Source organism: Ranitomeya variabilis, chromosome 6 (genome assembly GCF_051348905.1).
Source record: "Ranitomeya variabilis isolate aRanVar5 chromosome 6, aRanVar5.hap1, whole genome shotgun sequence".
In the NCBI taxonomy this organism is placed as follows: Eukaryota; Metazoa; Chordata; class Amphibia; order Anura; family Dendrobatidae; genus Ranitomeya; species Ranitomeya variabilis.
This window is the reverse complement of record NC_135237.1, coordinates 220,030,032-220,049,770: the sequence shown is the minus strand read 5'-3', so window position 1 is coordinate 220,049,770 and position 19,739 is coordinate 220,030,032. Positions and strand designations below refer to the sequence as shown.

At 43.8% G+C, this 19,739-nt stretch overlaps 1 protein-coding gene across 4 annotated transcripts in view; it reads left to right on the top strand.

Moving 5' to 3' along the window:
• CCT5 (chaperonin containing TCP1 subunit 5) overlaps nucleotides 1-19,739 on the top strand; it is a 342,485-nt gene that overhangs the window by 181,539 nt on the left and 141,207 nt on the right. For all 4 annotated transcript variants that reach the window (XM_077269457.1, XM_077269455.1, XM_077269456.1 and 1 more), the window contains one exon: nucleotides 2,474-2,623. In XM_077269457.1, coding sequence (XP_077125572.1) covers nucleotides 2,474-2,623 — 150 coding nt within the window. The remainder of the gene's footprint in view (nucleotides 1-2,473; nucleotides 2,624-19,739) is intronic.

Here is a 19,739-nt window from a genome sequence, read left to right as displayed (position 1 = left end):
TGGGCCCAGGTTTGATCCCTGTACGACCGGCAGAACAAACCACATGCACTGGTACCGCCCGTGTACTGATGCGATCATCCTGAGAGGAGTTATCCCATTTATTAGATATTGGAATAAATCTAGCAGGCAGGCAGAGGGGTGGAGACTGCTAAGCCCACCCAGCTACAGGGGGAGGGACACAGCAGGGTTAAGAGCTGGGACACTTGGAGAGTGGGTCAGAACAGAGGAAGATGACTAACTAAGGAACAGGGCATATGCCAGCCAGAGGGGAGCAAGCACATGCGTTCTGGGGGCTGCCCAGCAACTAAGTCTTGGACCTGCGGAACGTTGAGCCCCCTGGCTTCCACAAGCGACCTTCAACCTGGTAAATTGACCTCCAGCTTTATACCTCTAAGCCTTGTCTTATGATTGTTATATTTTACTCTGACTGTAACTCTTGATATATTTTGACTGTGTATTTCTGTATTACCTAGTGCGCCCTTAAGGCAATTAAATCATAAATTAATTTTGGGATGATCCTTTTACTCTGATTGCGAATCTTAGAATACCCAGCGTGGGTAACAGGGCAGTCTCCAAGGGCGGCTATTTGCTCTAGGTGCGGTTCCCTTACTGACCTGAGAGACAAAGGGGGCGCCGGAAAGCTGTGCCTGTGTAATGACATCACGGATTGGTGACGTGGGAGGAACTGGGTTTCCTTCACATTGGTGGCATATTGCACAACTCGTTAAAGGGTTGATTGTGACTTGTAGGATCGCTACTTTCAACAGGTGGCGCTATAGAGTTAAGTCCTCTTTTTCTCAGAAGAGGCAATATGCATAAAAAAATTAGACGGTAAAGGGAGTCTGTCACCCCCAAAATCGTATATGAGCTTCGGCCACCGGCACCAGGGGCTTATCTACAGCATTCTGTAATGCTGTAGATAAGCCCCCGATGTAACCTGAAAGATGAGAAATAAAGGTTATAATATACTCACCCAGGGGCAGTCCCACTGCGGTCCGTGTCCGATGGGCATCGCGGTCCGGTCCAGCGCCTTCTATCTTCATCAGATGACATCCTCTTTTTGTCGTCTTGCTGCTGCTTCGGCGCAGGCGTACTTTGTCTGCCCTGTTGAGGGCAGAGCAAAGTACTGCAGTGCGCGGGCGCCGGGAAAGGTCAGAGAGGCCCGTTCCCCCCCCCCCCCCCCCAACAAAGATCGGTTGTCACTAATACTGTGACACCGGCTACGCTATCTCTAAAATTACGCTGTACTAACAACTGATATTTTTTTCAAAAAAAAAATATAAAAATAAGTTTAAGTTTAAGCGACGTCCGCTATGCTAGCTAGCTAAAAAAAAGTCCCGTGGCTCAGACTCTGATCAAAGCGCTGCGGACACAGTAAGTGCACGAATGCTCTGCGCAGGATGCTACACTCACGAAAAAAAAAGCACAAAAAAGTGCGCTAAAAATTCAGTTCGAAGTGGAGGGGAGGACTGGGACATGGATGGGGGAGGTGTTGCTGCTGTGATCACTGATGACTCACACAGCGGAGCACAGATCACAGGAGGCTCTCAATGGAGCAGGAGGCTAAAGATGGCAGGGAAGATCGCACTGGCCACCAATGCATTCTTTTACTCAGGTGACAGAGTGGCTAGAGAACCACTCTGCACGCCAAATCTGAGACAAAGCTGGCATGCAGGGCTGTGATCGCTATTTTAAATTAACCTCTTAAGCGCTGATTGCCCAAAAACTATTGTTCAGCCAATTGGAGCCAAAGGGGTTACTCAGGTGAGTTGACATCGTGATCACCCCACCCATTGTGACGTCTGTGATTGGTGCTGTCACATCACCAATGACTGTATGTCACATGTTTGTTTAATTAACTTTATTGTCACATTGCTGTGATTGGCTAGTAAATTCTGACCAACCAATCACAGCGATCGCTGAAGCTGGGGGCTTTCAGCCCACCAGGGCGATATGCAGGGATGGTCTGCTGTCAGGGACAGCAGCCATCGTGACCCGATCACCACGCTATGCAGCTCTGTGACCGGAAAATGGTGGCGCTGTATTAGTACTGCTCTGGTCACAAAAGCACCTCCCGCGGAGCAGTACTAGTACGGCGAAGGGGTTAAATGGCGTATCAGCAGTCATTAAGGGATTAAATATCACATATACCTCTTACACCTTAATTAGATGGAGTAGGAGTATTTGTGCACTTGCTGATTACCTTCTTCTTGTAGACTGCTGATGCCCATGTTTCATAAATCAGAACTCAAGAGCCAAATTCAGTGCTTACACCAGGTGCCATGCCTAATTTTGACAGAGGTTGGCTATTTTTTTTTTTAACCCTAAATTGGCCTTTCTTGGTCTAAAAAAAAATTACACTCAATGTCTGTAACTTTTCTGTAAGATATATATTGTGACCCTGCTATAATTCTGATGATAGAATCCCTCTAATAGCATTTTTTGTTTTGTTTTTTTGTTTTTTTTTCTTCAGGAAGTTAATGATGCTAAAATTGCCATTCTGACATGTCCATTTGAACCACCTAAACCAAAAACTAAGCATAAGCTTGACGTAACATCAATTGAAGACTATAAGTCTCTTCAAAAGTATGAAAAAGAGAAATTTCTTGAAATGGTTAAACAGGTTTGTATAATCCTTTTTGTTTTCCTTTTAGAATTTATGTGCATTTTTTTTTCAGTGTCTTGCATACTCACTTGGGGCTGATCTGTAATACTGGAGAGAGCTGATGGTTAAAGGGAATCTCAGCAGGACTTTGCTCAGTAACCTACACAATAATCTTGTTTAGTTCAGCGCAGTTATACTGATTAAAATGATATCTTGGTTGATGAAATCCATCTTGTGGTTGTTTAATCTTATTTGTAGTTTGCTGTTAATGAGATTCTGTGACCGGAAAATGGTGGCGCTGTATTAGTACTGCTCTGGTCACAAAAGCACCTCCCGCGGAGCAGTACTAGTACGGCGAAGGGGTTAAATGGCAAGCTTGAATGGTAACATATCATTCATTCTTTGAACTGAAATATCCTGCATGTCTATTGCTCCATTCCCTGACAGCAAGCAAGCTTGAATGGTAACATATCATTCATTCTTTGAACTGAAATATCCTGCATGTCTATTGCTCCATTCCCTGACAGCAAGCAAGCTTGAATGGTAACATATCATTCATTCTTTGAACTGAAATATCCTGCATGTCTATTGCTCCATTCCCTGACAGCAAGCAAGCTTGAATGGTAACATATCATTCATTCTTTGAACTGAAATATCCTGCATGTCTATTGCTCCATTCCCTGACAGCAAGCAAGCTTGAATGGTAACATATCACTCATTCTTTGAACTGAAATATCCTGCATGTCTATTGCTCCATTCCCTGACAGCAAGCAAGCTTGAATGGTATCAGAGTCCTTCTACCTTCGGCATTGATTCCTGCTTATATCTATATTTGTTAGCCAGCTTGTTATGCAATTGTTTTTGTTTCTAGATATTTAATTCTCTTCTGCTTGTCCTTATGCCAAGAGTTCGCATAACTGTTTTTCAAAGGGGTTTATGATCCATGTAGACCTGGACATTTGTTTATCTGATCACTACATTTATTGTGCCCTGCTGTCTCAATTGAGTTAGATTGATTGGTAACGAGAGGGGGGAAGACCAAAAAAAAAAAAAAAAAAAGTGAGATCTAAGAGCTGGCCACCTATAAATGTAGATATAGCTTGGGGAAGCATTCATGCAGGGGGCATTCGTGCACTATTATTCGTGTACTTTTTTTTTTTCAAAGTACTTTTTTTTCTAAGTATTCAGCAGTTATAACATGGCAGTTAGACAGGGCAGGAGACAGGTAAGACAATCTAAATCTATTCCCTATTCAGTTGGCACACAGCAAATACTCACCATATGTATTTGTATAATCTATATCATGGCTGCTGCTTTCACACACAATCACCGCCCTTGCATCAACTCTTTACACTCCATCCATATTGGCCCCTCTGTCCTTGCCTCTCCTATGTATAGCACTCATGCTCTGTTCACATTGCTTAACAGTACAGATCCATGCAGTCCCACCATCCAACACAAGAGACGCTCTCACAAATCACTTAACCATCTGCTCACTCTTTCTATCCTCCTTCTCCTAGTTGCTGGAGACATCTCTCCGAACCCCGGCCCCCCATGTTATAGCCAGTCAAACCTCCCACCTGCTACACCAAGAAACCCCTCTAACCTTATGAATATTCCCTGCATGCCTTCTGTCTCTTTGAATTGTGCCCTTTGGAATTCTCGCTCTGTGTGTAATAAACTCTCCTTCATTCATGACTTCTTCCTTCCTAACTCTCTTAATCTCCTGGCTCTTACTGAAACCTGGATCCAGCAGTCAGACACCACCGCTGCTGCTGCTCTCTCATTTGGTGGACTACACTTTTCTCATACCCCAAGATCAGACAACAGAGCAGGTGGAGGCATTGGTCTGCTCCTTTCACCCAAATGTACCTTCCAAGTTATCCCCCAAGTACCCTCACTTGTATTCCCTTCCTTTGAGGTCCATGCTGTCAGACTCTACGTCCCCTTCTCCATGCGAGTGGCGGTGGTGTATCGTCCTCCCGGCCCCTCTCACCAGTTCCTGGATCATTTTGCCACCTGGCTTCCACACTTTCTCTCTTATGAGACCCCCACCCTCATCATGGGTGATTTCAATATCCCAATTGCTTCTCCCCTCTCCCCATCTGCTTCTCACCTTTTATCTCTAACCTCCTCTTTCGGCCTCTCGCAGCATACTAACTCTCCAACACATGATGATGGAAACTCCCTTGATTTGGTCTTCTCCCGGCTTTGCTCACTGGATGATTTCACAAACTCCCCTCTCCCGCTCTCTGACCACAACCTTCTTTCATTCTCTATCAAGAACTGCCATCCCGCTCAGGTCACCCCCACTTTCCACACTTATAGAAACATACAGGCCATTAACACCCAGAAACTTATGAAGAACTTGCAGTCTTCATTGGCCCCAATCTCCTCCATCTCTTGTCCTGATTCTGCTCTGAAGCATTACAATGAAACCCTGCAAAGTGCCCTGGAAGAAGCTGCACCTCCTATACATAGAACAACTCGGCACAGACGGCAACAACCGTGGCACACGCTGCAAACACGTTTCCTGCAGCGGTGTTCCAGGTGCGCCGAACGTCTGTGGAGAAAATCTAATCTGCCCGAAGATTTCATCCATTATAAGTTCATGTTAAAAACATACAACTCTGCCCTTCACCTCTCCAAACAAACCTATTTCAACACCCTCATCACCTCGCTGTCCAATAACCCTAAACGTCTCTTTGACACTTTCCGGTCCCTACTCAACCCAAGAGAGCAGGCCCCAACCACAGATCTCCGCGCTGACGATCTGGCCAATTACTTCAAAGAAAAAATTGACCACATTCGACAGGAAATCATTTCCCAATCTCTTCATACCAAGCACTGTCCTCCCTCCCCCACTGCATCTAGTTCACTCTCTGACTTTGAACCAGTTACAGAAGAAGAAGTAAGCAGGCTCCTTGCATCTTCTCGCCCGACCACTTGCACCAGCGACCCCATTCCGTCGCATCTCCTCCAGTCCCTTTCCCCGGCTGTCACCTCTCACCTAACAAAAATATTCAACCTTTCCCTCACTTCCGGTATTTTTCCCTCCTCATTTAAGCATGCCATCATACATCCACTACTTAAAAAGCCCTCCCTCGATCAAAATTGTGCCGCTAATTATAGACCTGTCTCTAATCTTCCCTTCATCTCTAAACTCCTGGAACGCCTGGTCCACTCCCGTCTTACCCGCTATCTCTCAGATAATTCTCTTCTCGACCCTCTTCAGTCTGGTTTCCGCTCTTTGCACTCTACTGAAACTGCCCTCACTAAAGTCTCTAATGACCTACTAACAGCTAAATCTAATGGTCACTATTCCATGCTCATTCTCTTGGATCTCTCCGCAGCATTCGACACTGTGGATCATCAGCTCCTTCTCACTATGCTCCGCTCCATCGGCCTCAAGGACACCGTTCTCTCTTGGTTCTCCTCCTATCTCTCTGGCCGATCCTTCACTGTTTGTTTTGCTGGTTCCTCCTCCTCTCACCTTCCCCTTACTGTTGGGGTTCCTCAAGGATCAGTCCTAGGCCCCCTCCTCTTCTCTTTGTATACTGCCCCTATTGGACAAACAATCAGTAGATTTGGTTTCCAGTACCATCTCTATGCTGACGACACCCAATTATATACCTCTTCTCCTGTTATCACGCCGACCTTTTTAGAAAACACCAGTGATTGTCTTACCGCTGTCTAACATCATGTCCTCCCTCTATCTGAAACTGAACCTGTCAAAAACTGAACTCCTCGTGTTCTCTCCCTCTACAAACCTACCTTTGCCCGACATTGCCATCTCTGTGTGCGGTTCCACCATTACTCCAAAGCAACATGCCCGCTGCCTTGGAGTCATCCTTGATTCCGAGCTTTCATTCACCCCCCACATCCGATCACTGGCTCGCTCTTCTTATCTGCATCTCAAAAACATTTCCAGAATTCGCCCTTTTCTTACTTTCGACTCTGCAAAAACTCTTACTGTCTCACTTATTCATTCTCGTCTGGACTATTGTAACTCTCTACTAATTGGCCTACCTTTTACCAGACTCTCCCCGCTCCAATCTGTCCTGAATGCTGCTGCCAGGATCATATTCCTCGCCAACCGTTACACCGATGCCTCTACCTTGTGCCAGTCATTACACTGGCTACCCATCCAATCCAGAATCCAGTACAAAACTACTACCCTCATCCACAAAGCACTCCATGGCTCAGCACCACCCTACATCTCCTCTCTGGTCTCAGTCTACCAACCTACCCGTGCCCTCCGCTCTGCTAATGACCTCAGGTTAGCATCCTCAATAATCAGAACCTCCCACTCCCGTCTCCAAGACTTTACACGTGCGGCGCCGATTCTTTGGAATGCACTACCTAGGTTAATACAATTAATCCCCAATCCCCACAGTTTTAAGCGTGCCCTAAAAACTCATTTGTTCAGATTGGCCTACCGCCTCAACGCATTAACCTAATTATCCCTGTGTGGCCTATTAATAAAAAAACAACAACATAATCACGTTCCTCCATCATGTTCTCATACACTTTATGCAGTTAATAGCCTCTGTGTCTGTACTGTTACATACTTAGGTAGTTAACTGGTTCATGCAGCTTTACATGAACACCCGAGCCTTACACTATGGCTGGTCCAAATAACTAAAGCAATTGTTACCATCCACCTCTCGTGTCTCCCCTTTTCCTCATAGATTGTAAGCTTGCGAGCAGGGCCCTCATTCCTACTGGTATCTGTTTTGAACTGTGATTTCTGTTATGCTGTAATGTCTATTGTCTGTATAAGTCCCCTCTATAAGTTGTAAAGCGCTGCGGAATATGTTGGCGCTATATAAATAAAATTATTATTATTTATTATTATTATTAGATTCTCGCACTCCGTGGCCATCGCTTTGTATTGCTCTGCTTGCATATTCATCTGTATGGCTTATGACAGGTCACTGATCCTCCTGTGACCTGCCCCCTATTTACATACTGAACGATTTGAAGAAAAAAAATCACATAAGGCAGGTGGCGGTGGCGACTGCGCTGTAGCATGACTCTGTGGATAATATGCATATTTTCGTTTTATGTAGACATGCAGTTTTGTTTAAGAAATTTTTTTTTTTGTGCAAAATGGCACCTGCACAATAGCTTATTTTATGTCTGCGTTTTCATTTTATCCTCTCCTTTTTCAAGGAGTGATAACTTTTCCATCAACATTTTTTAAATGACTTCATTTTATTATGTGATGTGCTGGAAGGTGGGGGGAAAAAAGTTTCAAGTGTGGCAAAATTGCGAAAAAGCACACAACAATTTAATTGTCACCATATTCCTGTAACGTTTTCAATTTTGGGTCAATGAGACTGTGAAGGCTTGGGTTTTTGTTTTTTTTTTGCCGTTTTTATTGTTCCTTTTGGCAACATACAATGTTTTAATCATCTTGTATCCTTTTTTGTGTGTCATGGCTGCCAAATAAATGCTTTTCTGGCTCTGTTTTTTTTATCCTTAGTTTGCATATTGGGTTAATGATCTTCATGCACTAGTAAAAAAATAAATAAATAAAAGGAACACTAAAATATCACATCCTAGATATGAATGAAATATTGCAGTTGCAAATCTTTATTCATTACATAGTGGAATGCATTGAGAACAATAAAACAAAAATTATCAATGCAAGGCAGATGCATCGGCGGACTTTGTCAGGTTAGCAGCCAGGTCCGCTTCCGTTTCTAATGCTGCGAGGCGAGCCCTATGGCTCAAGTGCTGGCCAGGGGATCTCCAGACAAAATGAAAATTATGCTCCATTCCCTCCGAGGGCGAGTTCCTGTTTGGACTTACACTAGATGATATTTTGGACAAAACAGGAGATAAAAAGAAATCTTTTCTTGGGTTTTCCAGCCAGTCCTACAGACGGCCCTTTTGGATCAGAAGGTTCAGTCAGAGGAAACGCCCAAAAGGCCACAAGGATGGGTGGGAGGATAAAAGAAATAGAGGCAAGGGGTTCATGTTCAGTAGCCCCTTTGATAACAAAAAACAACCCCAATGAAGGTGTTCCCCATGTCAGATTGAGGTTGGCTTCCTTTCTCCCGGCCTGGGAAAAAATATCCAGAAGTACGTGGATCCTAGATACACATTTAAGTCCATATACATTTGGACAGACAACGATTTTCTAATTTTGGCTATAGACATTACCACAATGAATTTTAAACCAAACAATTCAGATGCAGTTGAAGTTCAGACTTTCTGCTTTCATTTGAGGGTATCCACCTTAAAATTGGATGAATGGTTTAGGAGTTTCAGCTCCTTAACCCCTTCCCGACATTTGACGTACTATCCCGTCGAGGTGGGGTGGGCCCGTATGACCGCCGACGGGATAGTACGTCATAGCCGATCGGCCGCGCTCACGGGGGGAGCGCGGCCGATCGCGGCCGGGTGTCGGCTGCATATCGCAGCTGACATCCGGCACTATGTGCCAGGAGCGGTCACGGACCGCCCCCGGCACATTAACCCCCGGCACACCGCGATCAAACATGATCGCGATGTGCCGGCGATGCAGGGAAACATCGCGCAGGGAGAGGGCTCCCTGCGGGCTTCCCTGAGCCCCCCGCAGCAACGCGATGTGATCGCGTTGCTGCGAGGGTCTTACCTCCCTCCCTGCCTGCTCCAGACCCGGATCCAAGATGGCCGCGGATCCGGGTCCTGCAGGGAGGGAGGTGGCTTCACAGACGCCTGCTCAGAGCAGGCACTGTGAAGCAGCCTGCACTTCTCTCAGATCGGTGATCTGTCAGAGTGCTATGCAAACTGGCAGATCACCGATCTGTATTGTCCCCCCCCTGGGGCAAAGTAAAAAAGTTAAAAAAAAAATTTCCAAATGTGTAAAAAAAAATAAAAAAAAATATTCCAAAATAATGAAAAAAAAAAAAAAATATTATTCCCATAAATACATTTCTTTATCTAAATTTAAAAAAAAAACAATAAAAGTACACATATTTAGTATCGCCGCGTCCGTAATGACCCAACCTATAAAACTGCCACACTAGTTAACCCCTTCAGTAAACACCGTAAGACAAAAAAAAAAAACCATGCAAAAAACAACGCTTTATTACCATACCGCCGAACAAAAAGTGGAATAACACGCGATCAAAAAGACTGATATAAATATCCATGGTACCGCTGAAAACGTCATCTTGTCCCGCAAAAAACAAGCCGCCATACAGCATCATCAGCAAAACAAAAAAAAAGTTATAGTCCTGAGAATAAAGCGATACCAAAATAATTATTTTTTCTATAAAATAGTTTTTATCGTATAAAAGCGCCAAAACATAAAAAAATGAGATATCGCTGTAATCATACTGACCCGACGAATAAAACTGCTTTATCAATTTTACCAAACCCGGAACGGTATAAACGCCTCTCCCAAAAGAAATTCATGAATAGCTGGTTTTTGGTCATTCTGCCTCACAAAAATCGGAATAAAAAGCGATCAAAAACGGTCACGTGTCCGAAAATGTTACCAATAAAAACGTCAACTCGTCCCGCAAAAAACAAGACCTCACATGACTCTGTGGAGCAAATGTGGAAAAATTATAGGTCTCAAAATGTGGAGACGCAAAAACTTTTTTGCTATAAAAAGCGTCGCTGGTTTCACACTTGCGTTTTTGTCTGCAGCGTTTTTTCCCTATATTTAACATTGAAAACGCATGCGGTTTTTTTGTACGCGTTTGGTCGCGTTTTCAAACGCATGCGGTTTTTTTCTGCATGCGTTCATTTTCAGAAATACAACCTGCAGTATTTTCTTGCGTTTTTAAGCACATGCGTTTGTTTGCGTTAAAAACGCATGCATTTTTATCGAAAAAAACAGAAAACACACTGAAAAGCCACCCACCACCATCAAGGTGATAAAGGGATCCAAACCCTAACCCTAACTCTACCCCTAACCTCACCCCTAACCGTTTAATGAACATTTTCTGACAGTCATAGTGCCACGTATTTCAGTGCCACGTATTTCAGTGCCACGTATTTCAGTGCCACGTATTTCAGTGCCACGTATTTCAGTGCCATGTATTTCAGTGCCACGTATCACGTATTTCAGTGCCACGTGTTTCAGTGCCACGTATTTCAGTGCCACGTATCACGTATTTCAGTGCCACATATTTTAGTACCACGTATTTCAGTTGCACGTATTTTAGTGCCACGTATTTCAGTGCCACGTATTTCAGTGCCACGTATCACGTATTTCAGTGCCACGTGTTTCAGTGCCACGTATTTAAGTGCCACGTGCCACGTATTTCAGTGCCACGTATTTCAGTGCCACGTATTTCAGTGCCACGTATTTCAGTGCCACGTATTTCAGTGCCACATATCACATATTTCAGTGCCACTTATTTAAGTGCCACGTATTTCAGTGCCACGTATTTCAGTGCCACGTATTTCAGTGCCACGTATTTCAGTGCCACGTATTTCAGTGCCACGTATTTCAGTGCCACGTATTTCAGTGCCACGTATTTCAGTGCCACGTGTTTCAGTGCCACGTATTTAAGTGCCACGTATCACGTATTTCAGTGCCACGTATTTCAGTGCCACGTATTTCAGTGCCACGTATTTCAGTGCCACGTATTTCAGTGCCACGTATTTCAGTGCCACGTATTTCAGTGCCACGTATTTCAGTGCCACATATCACATATTTCAGTGCCACTTATTTCAGTGCCACGTATTTCAGTGCCACGTATTTCAGTGCCACGTATTTCAGTGCCACGTGTTTCAGTGCCACGTGTTTCAGTGCCACGTATTTAAGTGCCACGTATCACGTATTTCAGTGCCACGTATTTCAGTGCCACGTATTTCAGTGCCACGTATTTCAGTGCCACGTATTTCAGTGCCACGTATTTCAGTGCCACGTATTTCAGTGCCACGTATTTCAGTGCCACGTATTTCAGTCACGTTTAGGGTTAGGGTTAGGGGTAGGGTTAGGGTTAGGGCTAGGGTTGGAGGTAAAGTTAGGGTTGGGGCTAAAGTTAGGGTTAGGGTTTGGATTACATTTACGTTTGGATTAGGGTTGGGATTAGAATTATGGGTGTGTCAGGGCTAGGGGTGTGGTTAGGGTTACCGTTGGGATTAGGGTTAGGGGTGTGTTTGGGTTAGGGTTTCAGGTAGAATTGGGGGGTTTCCACTGTCCAGGCACATCAGGGGCTCTCCAAGCGCGACATGGCGTCCAATCTCAATTCCAGCCAATTCTGCGTTGAAAAAGTAAAACAGTGCTCCTTCCCTTCCGAGCTCTCCCGTGCGCCCAAAAAGGGGTTTACCCCAACATATGTGTTATCAGCGTACTCGGGACAAATTGAACAACAACTTCTGGGGTCCAAGTTCTCTTGTTATCCTTAGGAAAATAAAAATTTGGGGGGCTAAAAATCATTTTTGTGGGAAAAAAAAGATGTTTTATTTTCACGGCTCTGCATTATAAACTGTAGTGAAACACTTGGGGGTTCAAAGTTCTCACAACACATCTAGATAAGTTCCTTGGGAGGTCTAGTTTCCAATATGGGGTCACTTGTGGGGGGTTTGTACTGTTTGGGTACATCAGGGGCTCTGCAAATGCAACGTGACGCCTGCAGACCAATCCATTTAAGGCTGCATTCCAAATGGCGCTCCTTCCCTTCCGAGCTCTGTCATGCGCCCAAACAGTGGTTCCCCCCGACATATGGGGTATCAGCGTACTGAGGACAAATTGGACAACAACTTTTGGGGTCTAATTTATCCTGTTACCCTTGTGAAAATACAAAACTGGGGGCTAAAAAATCATTTTTGTGAAAAAAAAAAAAGAATTTTTATTTTCACGGCTTTGCGCTATAAACTTTAGTGAAACACTTGGGGGTTCAAAGTTCTCAAAACACATCTAGATAAGTTCCTTGGGAGGTCTAGTTTCCAATATGGGGTCACTTGTGGGGGGTTTGTACTGTTTGGGTACATCAGGGGCTCTGCAAATGCAACGTGACGGCTGCTGACCAATCCATTTAAGTCTGCATTCCAAATGGCGCTCCTTCCCTTCCGAGCTCTGTCATGCGCCCAAACAGTGGTTCCCCCCCACATATGGAGTATCAGCGTACTCAGGACAAATTGGAAAACAAATTTTGGGGTCCAATTTATTCTGTTACCCTTGTAAAAATACAAAGCTGGGGGCTAAAAAATCATTTTTGAGAAAAAAAAAAAATTATTTTCTCGGCTCTGCGTTATAATCTGTAGTGAAACACTTGGGGGTTCAAAGCTCTCAAAACACATCTAGATAAGTTCCTTAGGGGGTCTACTTTCCAAAATGGTGTCACTTGTAGGGAGTTTCAATGTTTAGGCACATCAGGGGCTCTCCAAACGCAACATGGCATCCCATCTCAATTCCAGTCAATTTTGCATTGAAAAGTCAAATGGCGCTCCTTCCCTTCCAAGCTCTGCCATGCGCCCAAACAATGGTTTACACCCACATATGGGGTATCAGCGTACTCAGGACAAATTGCACAACATTTTTTGGGGTCCAATTTCTTCTCTTACCCTTGGGAAAATAAAAAATTGGGGGCAAAAAGATCATTTTTGTGAAAAAATATGATTTTTTTATTTTTACGGCTCTGCATTATAAACTTCTGTGAAGCACTTGGTGGGTCAAAGTGCTCACCACACATCTAGATAAGTTCCTTAGGGGGTCTACTTTCCAAAATGGTGTCACTTGTAGGGAGTTTCAATGTTTAGGCACATCAGGGGCTCTCCAAACGCAACATGGCGTCCCATCTCAATTCCAGTCAATTTTGCATTGAAAAGTCAAATGGCGCTCCTTCCCTTCCAAGCTCTGCCATGCGCCCAAACAATGGTTTACACCCACATATGGGGTATCAGCGTACTCAGGACAAATTGCACAACATTTTTTGGGGTCCAATTTCTACTCTTACCCTTGGGAAAATAAAAAATTGGGGGCGAAAAGATCATTTTTGTGAAAAAATATGATTTTTTATTTTTACGGCTCTGCATTATAAACTTCTGTGAAGCACTTGGTGGGTCAAAGTGCTCACCACACATCTAGATAAGTTCCTTAGGGGGTCTACTTTCCAAAATGGTGTCACTTGTAGGGAGTTTCAATGTTTAGGCACATCAGGGGCTCTCCAAACGCAACATGGCGTCCCATCTCAATTCCAGTCAATTTTGCATTGAAAAGTCAAATGGCACTCCTTCCCTTCCAAGCTCTGCCATGCGCCCAAACAATGGTTTACACCCACATATGGGGTATCAGCGTACTCAGGACAAATTGCACAACATTTTTTGGGGTCCAATTTCTTCTCTTACCCTTGGGAAAATAAAAAATTGGGGGCGAAAAGATCATTTTTGTGAAAAAATATGATTTTTTATTTTTACGGCTCTGCATTATAAACTTCTGTGAAGCACTTGGTGGGTCAAAGTGCTCACCACACATCTAGATAAGGTCCTTAGGGGGTCTACTTTCCAAAATGGTGTCACTTGTAGGGAGTTTCAATGTTTAGGCACATCAGGGGCTCTCCAAACGCAACATGGCGTCCCATCTCAATTCCAGTCAATTTTGCATTGAAAAGTCAAATGGCGCTCCTTCCCTTCCAAGCTCTGCCATGCGCCTAAACAATGGTTTACACCCACATATGGGGTATCATCGTACTCAGGACAAATTGTACAACAACTTTTGGGGTCCATTTTCTCCTGTTACCCTTGGTAAAATAAAACAAATTGGAGCTGAAATAAATTTTGTGTGAAAAAAAGTTAAATGTTCATTTTTATTTAAACATTCCAAAAATTCCTGTGAAACACCTGAAGGGTTAATAAACTTCTTGAATGTGGTTTTGAGCACCTTGAGGGGTGCAGTTTTTAGAATGGTGTCACACTTGAGTATTTTCTATCATATAGACCCCTCAAAATGACTTCAAATGAGATGTGGTCCCTAAAAAAAAATGGTGTTGTAAAAATGAGAAATTGCTGGTCAACTTTTAACCCTTATAACTCCGTCACAAAAAAAAATTTTGGTTCCAAAATTGTACTGATGTAAAGTAGACATGTGGGAAATGTTACTTATTAAGTATTTTGCGTGACATATGTCTGTGATTTAAGGGCACAAAAATTCAAAGTTGGAAAATTGCAAAATTTTCAAAATTTTCGCCAAATTTCCATTTTTTTCACAAATAAACGCAAGTTATATCGAATAAATTTTACCTTTAACATGAAGTACAATATGTCACGAGAAAACAATGTCAGAATCGCCAAGATCCGTCAAAGCGTTCCAGAGTTATAGCCTCATAAAGGGACAGTGGTCAGAATTGTAAAAATTGGCCCGGTCATTAACGTGCAAACCACCCTTGGGGGTGAAGGGGTTAACATGTGCCACCCTGTCTTTAAAGGGACCAAAAGTAATTGGACAGATTAAATAACTTTAAATAAAATGTTCATTTCTAGTACTTGGTTGAAAACCCTTTGTTGGCAATGACTGCCTGAAGTCTTGAACTCATGGACATCACCAAGACGCTGTTTTCCTCCTTTTTGATGCTCTCCAGGGCTTCACTGCGGTGGTTTTCAGTTGCTGTTTGTTTGTGGGCCTTTCTGTCTGAAGTTTAGTCTTTAACAAGTGAAATGCATGCTCAATTGGGTTTAGATCAGGTGACTGACTTGGAAATTCAAGAATATTCCACTTCTTTGCTTTAATAAACTCCTGGGTTGCTTTAACTGTATGTTTTGGGTCATTGTCCATCTGTAGTATGAAACGATGACCAATCCATTTGGCTGGATCTGAGCACACAGTATGGCTCTGAATGCCTCAGAATTAATTTGGCTGCTTCTGTCCTCGGTCATATCATCAATAAATACTAGTGAACAAGTGCCACTGGCAGCCATGCATGCCCAAGCCATCACACTGCCTCTGCCGTGTTTTACAGATGATGTGGTATGCTTTGGATCATGAGCCGTTCCACGCCTTCACCATACTTTTCTCTTTCCATCATTCTGGTAGAGGTTGATCTTGGTTTCATCTGTCCAAAGAATGTTCTTCCAGAACTGTGCTGGCTTTTTTTAGATGTTTTTTAGCAAAGTCCAGTCTAGCCTTTTTATTCTTGATGCTTGAGTGGCTTGCATCGTGCAGTGAACCCTCTGTATTTACTTTCATGCAGTCTTCTCTTTATGGTAGATTTGGATATTGATACGCCTACCTCCTGGAGAGTGTTGTTCACTTGGTTGGCTGTTGTGAAGGGGTTTCTCTTCACCATGGAGATTATTCTGCGATGATCCACCTCTGTTGTCTTCCATGGGCGCCCAGGTCTGCATTGATGAGTTCACGAGTGCTTTCTTTCTTTCTCAGGATGTACCAAACTGTAGATGTTGCCACTCCTAATATTGTAGCAATTTCTCGGATGGGTTTTTTCTGTTTTTGCAGCTTAAGGATGGCTTGTTTCACCTGCATGGAGAGCTCCTTTGACCGCATGTTTACTCAACCGCAAAACCTTCCAAATGCAAGCACCACACTTCAAATCAACTCCAGGCCTTTTATCTGCTAAATTGAGAACGACATAACGAAGGGATTGCCCACACCTATCCATGAAATAGCCTTGGAGTCAATTGTCCAATTTCTTTTGGTCCCTTTAAAAACAGGGTGGCACATGTTAAGGAGCTGAAATTCCTAAAGCCTTCATCCAATTTTAATGTGGATACCCTCAAATGAAAGCTGAAAGTCTGAACTTCAACTGCATCTGAATTGATTTGTTTAAAATTCATTGTGGTAATGTCTATAAACAAAATTAAAAAAATGTCTCTGTCCAAATATATATGGACTTAACTGTAATAAACTAGGTCTAAAACTAAGATTTCATTCTCCCCCACCCACTTCCTTCATAGTAACTCCACAAAGGTCAGCAAAAGACGAGAAATGAGCCCTTAAGGAAATTCTAGGTCTGACAGAGAAGGGCTTGCTTCAAGAAGTCCCCTCCCAAGAAAGAGGCAAATGTTTTTTTCCCCTCTTTTCCTTCGGAATAAACCAGATGGGACGTACAGGACAATTGTAAATTTTAAAAAGTTGAACAAATTTCTGGAAACTCAACACTTCAAAATGGAAACATAAAATCAGCTGTGAGAAAGCTTTTTCCAACCTTTTTCATGACTGTTAGACTTGAGGGATGCGTACTGCCATGTACCCATCCACAAGGACCATTGCAAGTTTCTCAGGGTGGCAGTCAAAATTCAGGGGGAATGAAAACATTACCAGTTCAGAGCACTCCCTTTCGTCCTGGCTATTGCCTGAGGGTATTCACCAAAATAATGGTGGAAGTTATGTCCCACATAAGAGAGCAAAATATTATGATAATTCCATATCTGGACGACCTCCTGGTAATAGGCAATTCCCCTCATCCCTGCAAAAAAAAAAAAACAGCTAGACAAAGTTATGAGGTCACTGGCGAGTCTGGGATGGCTATTTAAATTTACCCAAATCCTACCGAGTCAGGTGCAAGAGTACTTGGGAATAATCATAGACTCAAACCAGAGTGTCATCTCCCACAGGGAAGAAGTCAGAACATGATACAGCTAGCATCACGCATAAGACTCCCCTATCACCACCTTACGGAGGGCGATGTCACTGCTGGGATCAATGACAGCTTGTACTCTGGCGGTCCAGTGAGCTCAAGCCCATACCCGAGAGCTGCAATGGGAAATATTAGCAGCAGGAACATCTCTAGGCAGAAATTTAGCAGGGCGGTTAAAAATCACGTCCGGAACTGCCCGTTCTCTAGCATGGTGGTCGCATACAAACAATTTATCCAGAGACGTTCCCTGAGTATGGCCAATATCCCAAATCCTAACCACGGACGCAAGCCCCTGGGGGTGGGGAGCACACCTAGGAGATCAGATAACCCAGGGTCCTTGGTCAGAGGAACAAAAATTAGTTTAGTCAAACATGAAAGAGCTGTTAGCAGTGTAACTTGCCCTCGTTCACTTTCTTAGCTCCCTTCAGTCCCACCATGTAAGGGTGTTCTCGGACAACCAAGTGGTGGTAGCATATGTGAACCACCAGGGGGGCACCAGATCTCGGTCTCTGATGGACTTGACAAAGTCCATCTTTCATCTAGCCGAGGCCAATCTAGCGGAAGCCAACCTAGGTTCTTTGTCAGCACTTCACATAAAGGGCGCAGAAAATCGGACGGGAGATTACCTAAGTCGAACACGACTGAGACTGGGAGTGGGAGCTGAACCAGACAGTATTCAATCAGATTGCAGAACATTGGGGTTGGCCAGATATAGACCTGTTCGCAAACAGCCGGAATCAGAAAATAGTCTTTCTGCTCAATCTATCCCTTGGGGAGCCCAGTTCCTCTAGACACCTTTACAATACTTTGGAATTACCATATCAAACTGAGCTTACGCCTACCCGCCAATAATCCTGATTCCCTTAGTTCTGAGGAAACTTCGGGATTACCACGCGAGGGTGATCGTAATAGCCCCTTTCTGGCCTAGGAGGACAAGGTTTTCGTGGCTGAGGATGATGTCCTTCTCAGACCCTTGGGTTCTCCCAGACATCCTGGATCTGTTGTCCCAAGGGCCAGTGGCTCATCCGCAGGTAGTAAACTTACAGTAAAGAATCTGCGTCTGTTATTATGGCTTAAACCTTCTTTCCTCAAGATATACAGGATGCCCCCTTGTCCCTGTCTCAGGTCTATGATTAACCCCTTCACCCCCGGAGCTTTTTTTGTTTTCCGCTCCCCTCCTTCCCAGAACCATAACTTTTTTATTTTTCCGTCAATATGGCCATGTGAGGGCTTATTACGTGAGGGCTTATTTTTTGCGGGACGAGATGTACTTTTGAACGATACCATTGGTTTTACCATGCCGTGTAACAGAAAACGGGAAAAAAATTCCAAGTGTGATGAAATTGCAAAAAAAATGCAATCTCACACTTGTTTTTTTGTTTGGCTTTTTTGCTAGGTTCACCAAATGCTAAAACTAACCTGCCATTATGATTCTCCAGGTCATTACGAGTTCATAGACACCTAACATGTCTAGGTTATTTTTTATCTAAGTGGTGGAAAAAAATTCCAAATTTTGCAAAAAAAAAAAAAATTGTGCGATTTTCCGATACCCGTAGCGTCTCCAATTTTCGTGATCTGGGGTCAGGTGAGGGCTTATTTTTTGCGTGCCAAACTGACGTTTTGAATTATACTATTTTGGTGCAGATACGTTCTTTTGATCGCCCATTATTGCATTTTAATGCAATGTCGCGGCGACCAAAAAAACGTAATTTTGGCATTTTGATTTTATTTTCTCGCTACGCCATTTAGCGGTCAGGTTAATCCTTTGTTTTTTTTGATAGCTCGGGCGATTCTGAACGCGGCGATACCAAATATGTGTATGTTTGATTTTTTTTTTTTTATTGTTTTATTTTGATTGGGGCGAAAGGGGGGTGATTTAAACTTTTATATATATATTTTTTTTAATATTTGTAAACACTTTTTTTTTAAAATTTTGGCATGCTTCAATAGCCTCCATAGGAGGCTAGAAGCATGCACTACACGATCGCCTCTGCTACATAGAGGTGAAGTACAGATCACCTCTATGTAGCAGAAATGGTGGTGTACTTTGAACGCCGACCACAGGGTGGCGCTCAAAGCAATCGGCCATCAACAACCATAGAGGTCTCAAGGAGACCTCTGGTTGTTATGGCAATGCACTGCTGACCCCCGATCATGTAACGGGGGTCAGCGGTGCGAGCAGTTCCGGCCGCGCGGCCGGGAGCGCTAGTTAAATGCCGCTGTCAGCGCTTGACGGCGGCATTTAACTAGTTAATGGGCGCGGGCGGATCGCGATTCCGCTCGCGCTCATTGCGCGCACATGTCAGCTGTACAAAACAGCTGACATGTCGCGGCTTTAACCCCTTCACGACCCATGACGCCTATGCGGCGTCATGGAATGATCGCATCCCTGCAGATCGGGTGAAAGGGTTAATTCCTATTTTACCCGATCTGCAGGGAGAGGGGGAGTTGTACTTCAGCCTAGGGGGGGTGGCTTTGCCCCCACGTGGCTACGATCGCTCTGATTGGCTGTTGAAAGTGCAACAGCCAATCAGAGCAATTTGCAATATTTCACCTATGAAAATGGTGAAATATTGCAATCCAGCCATGGC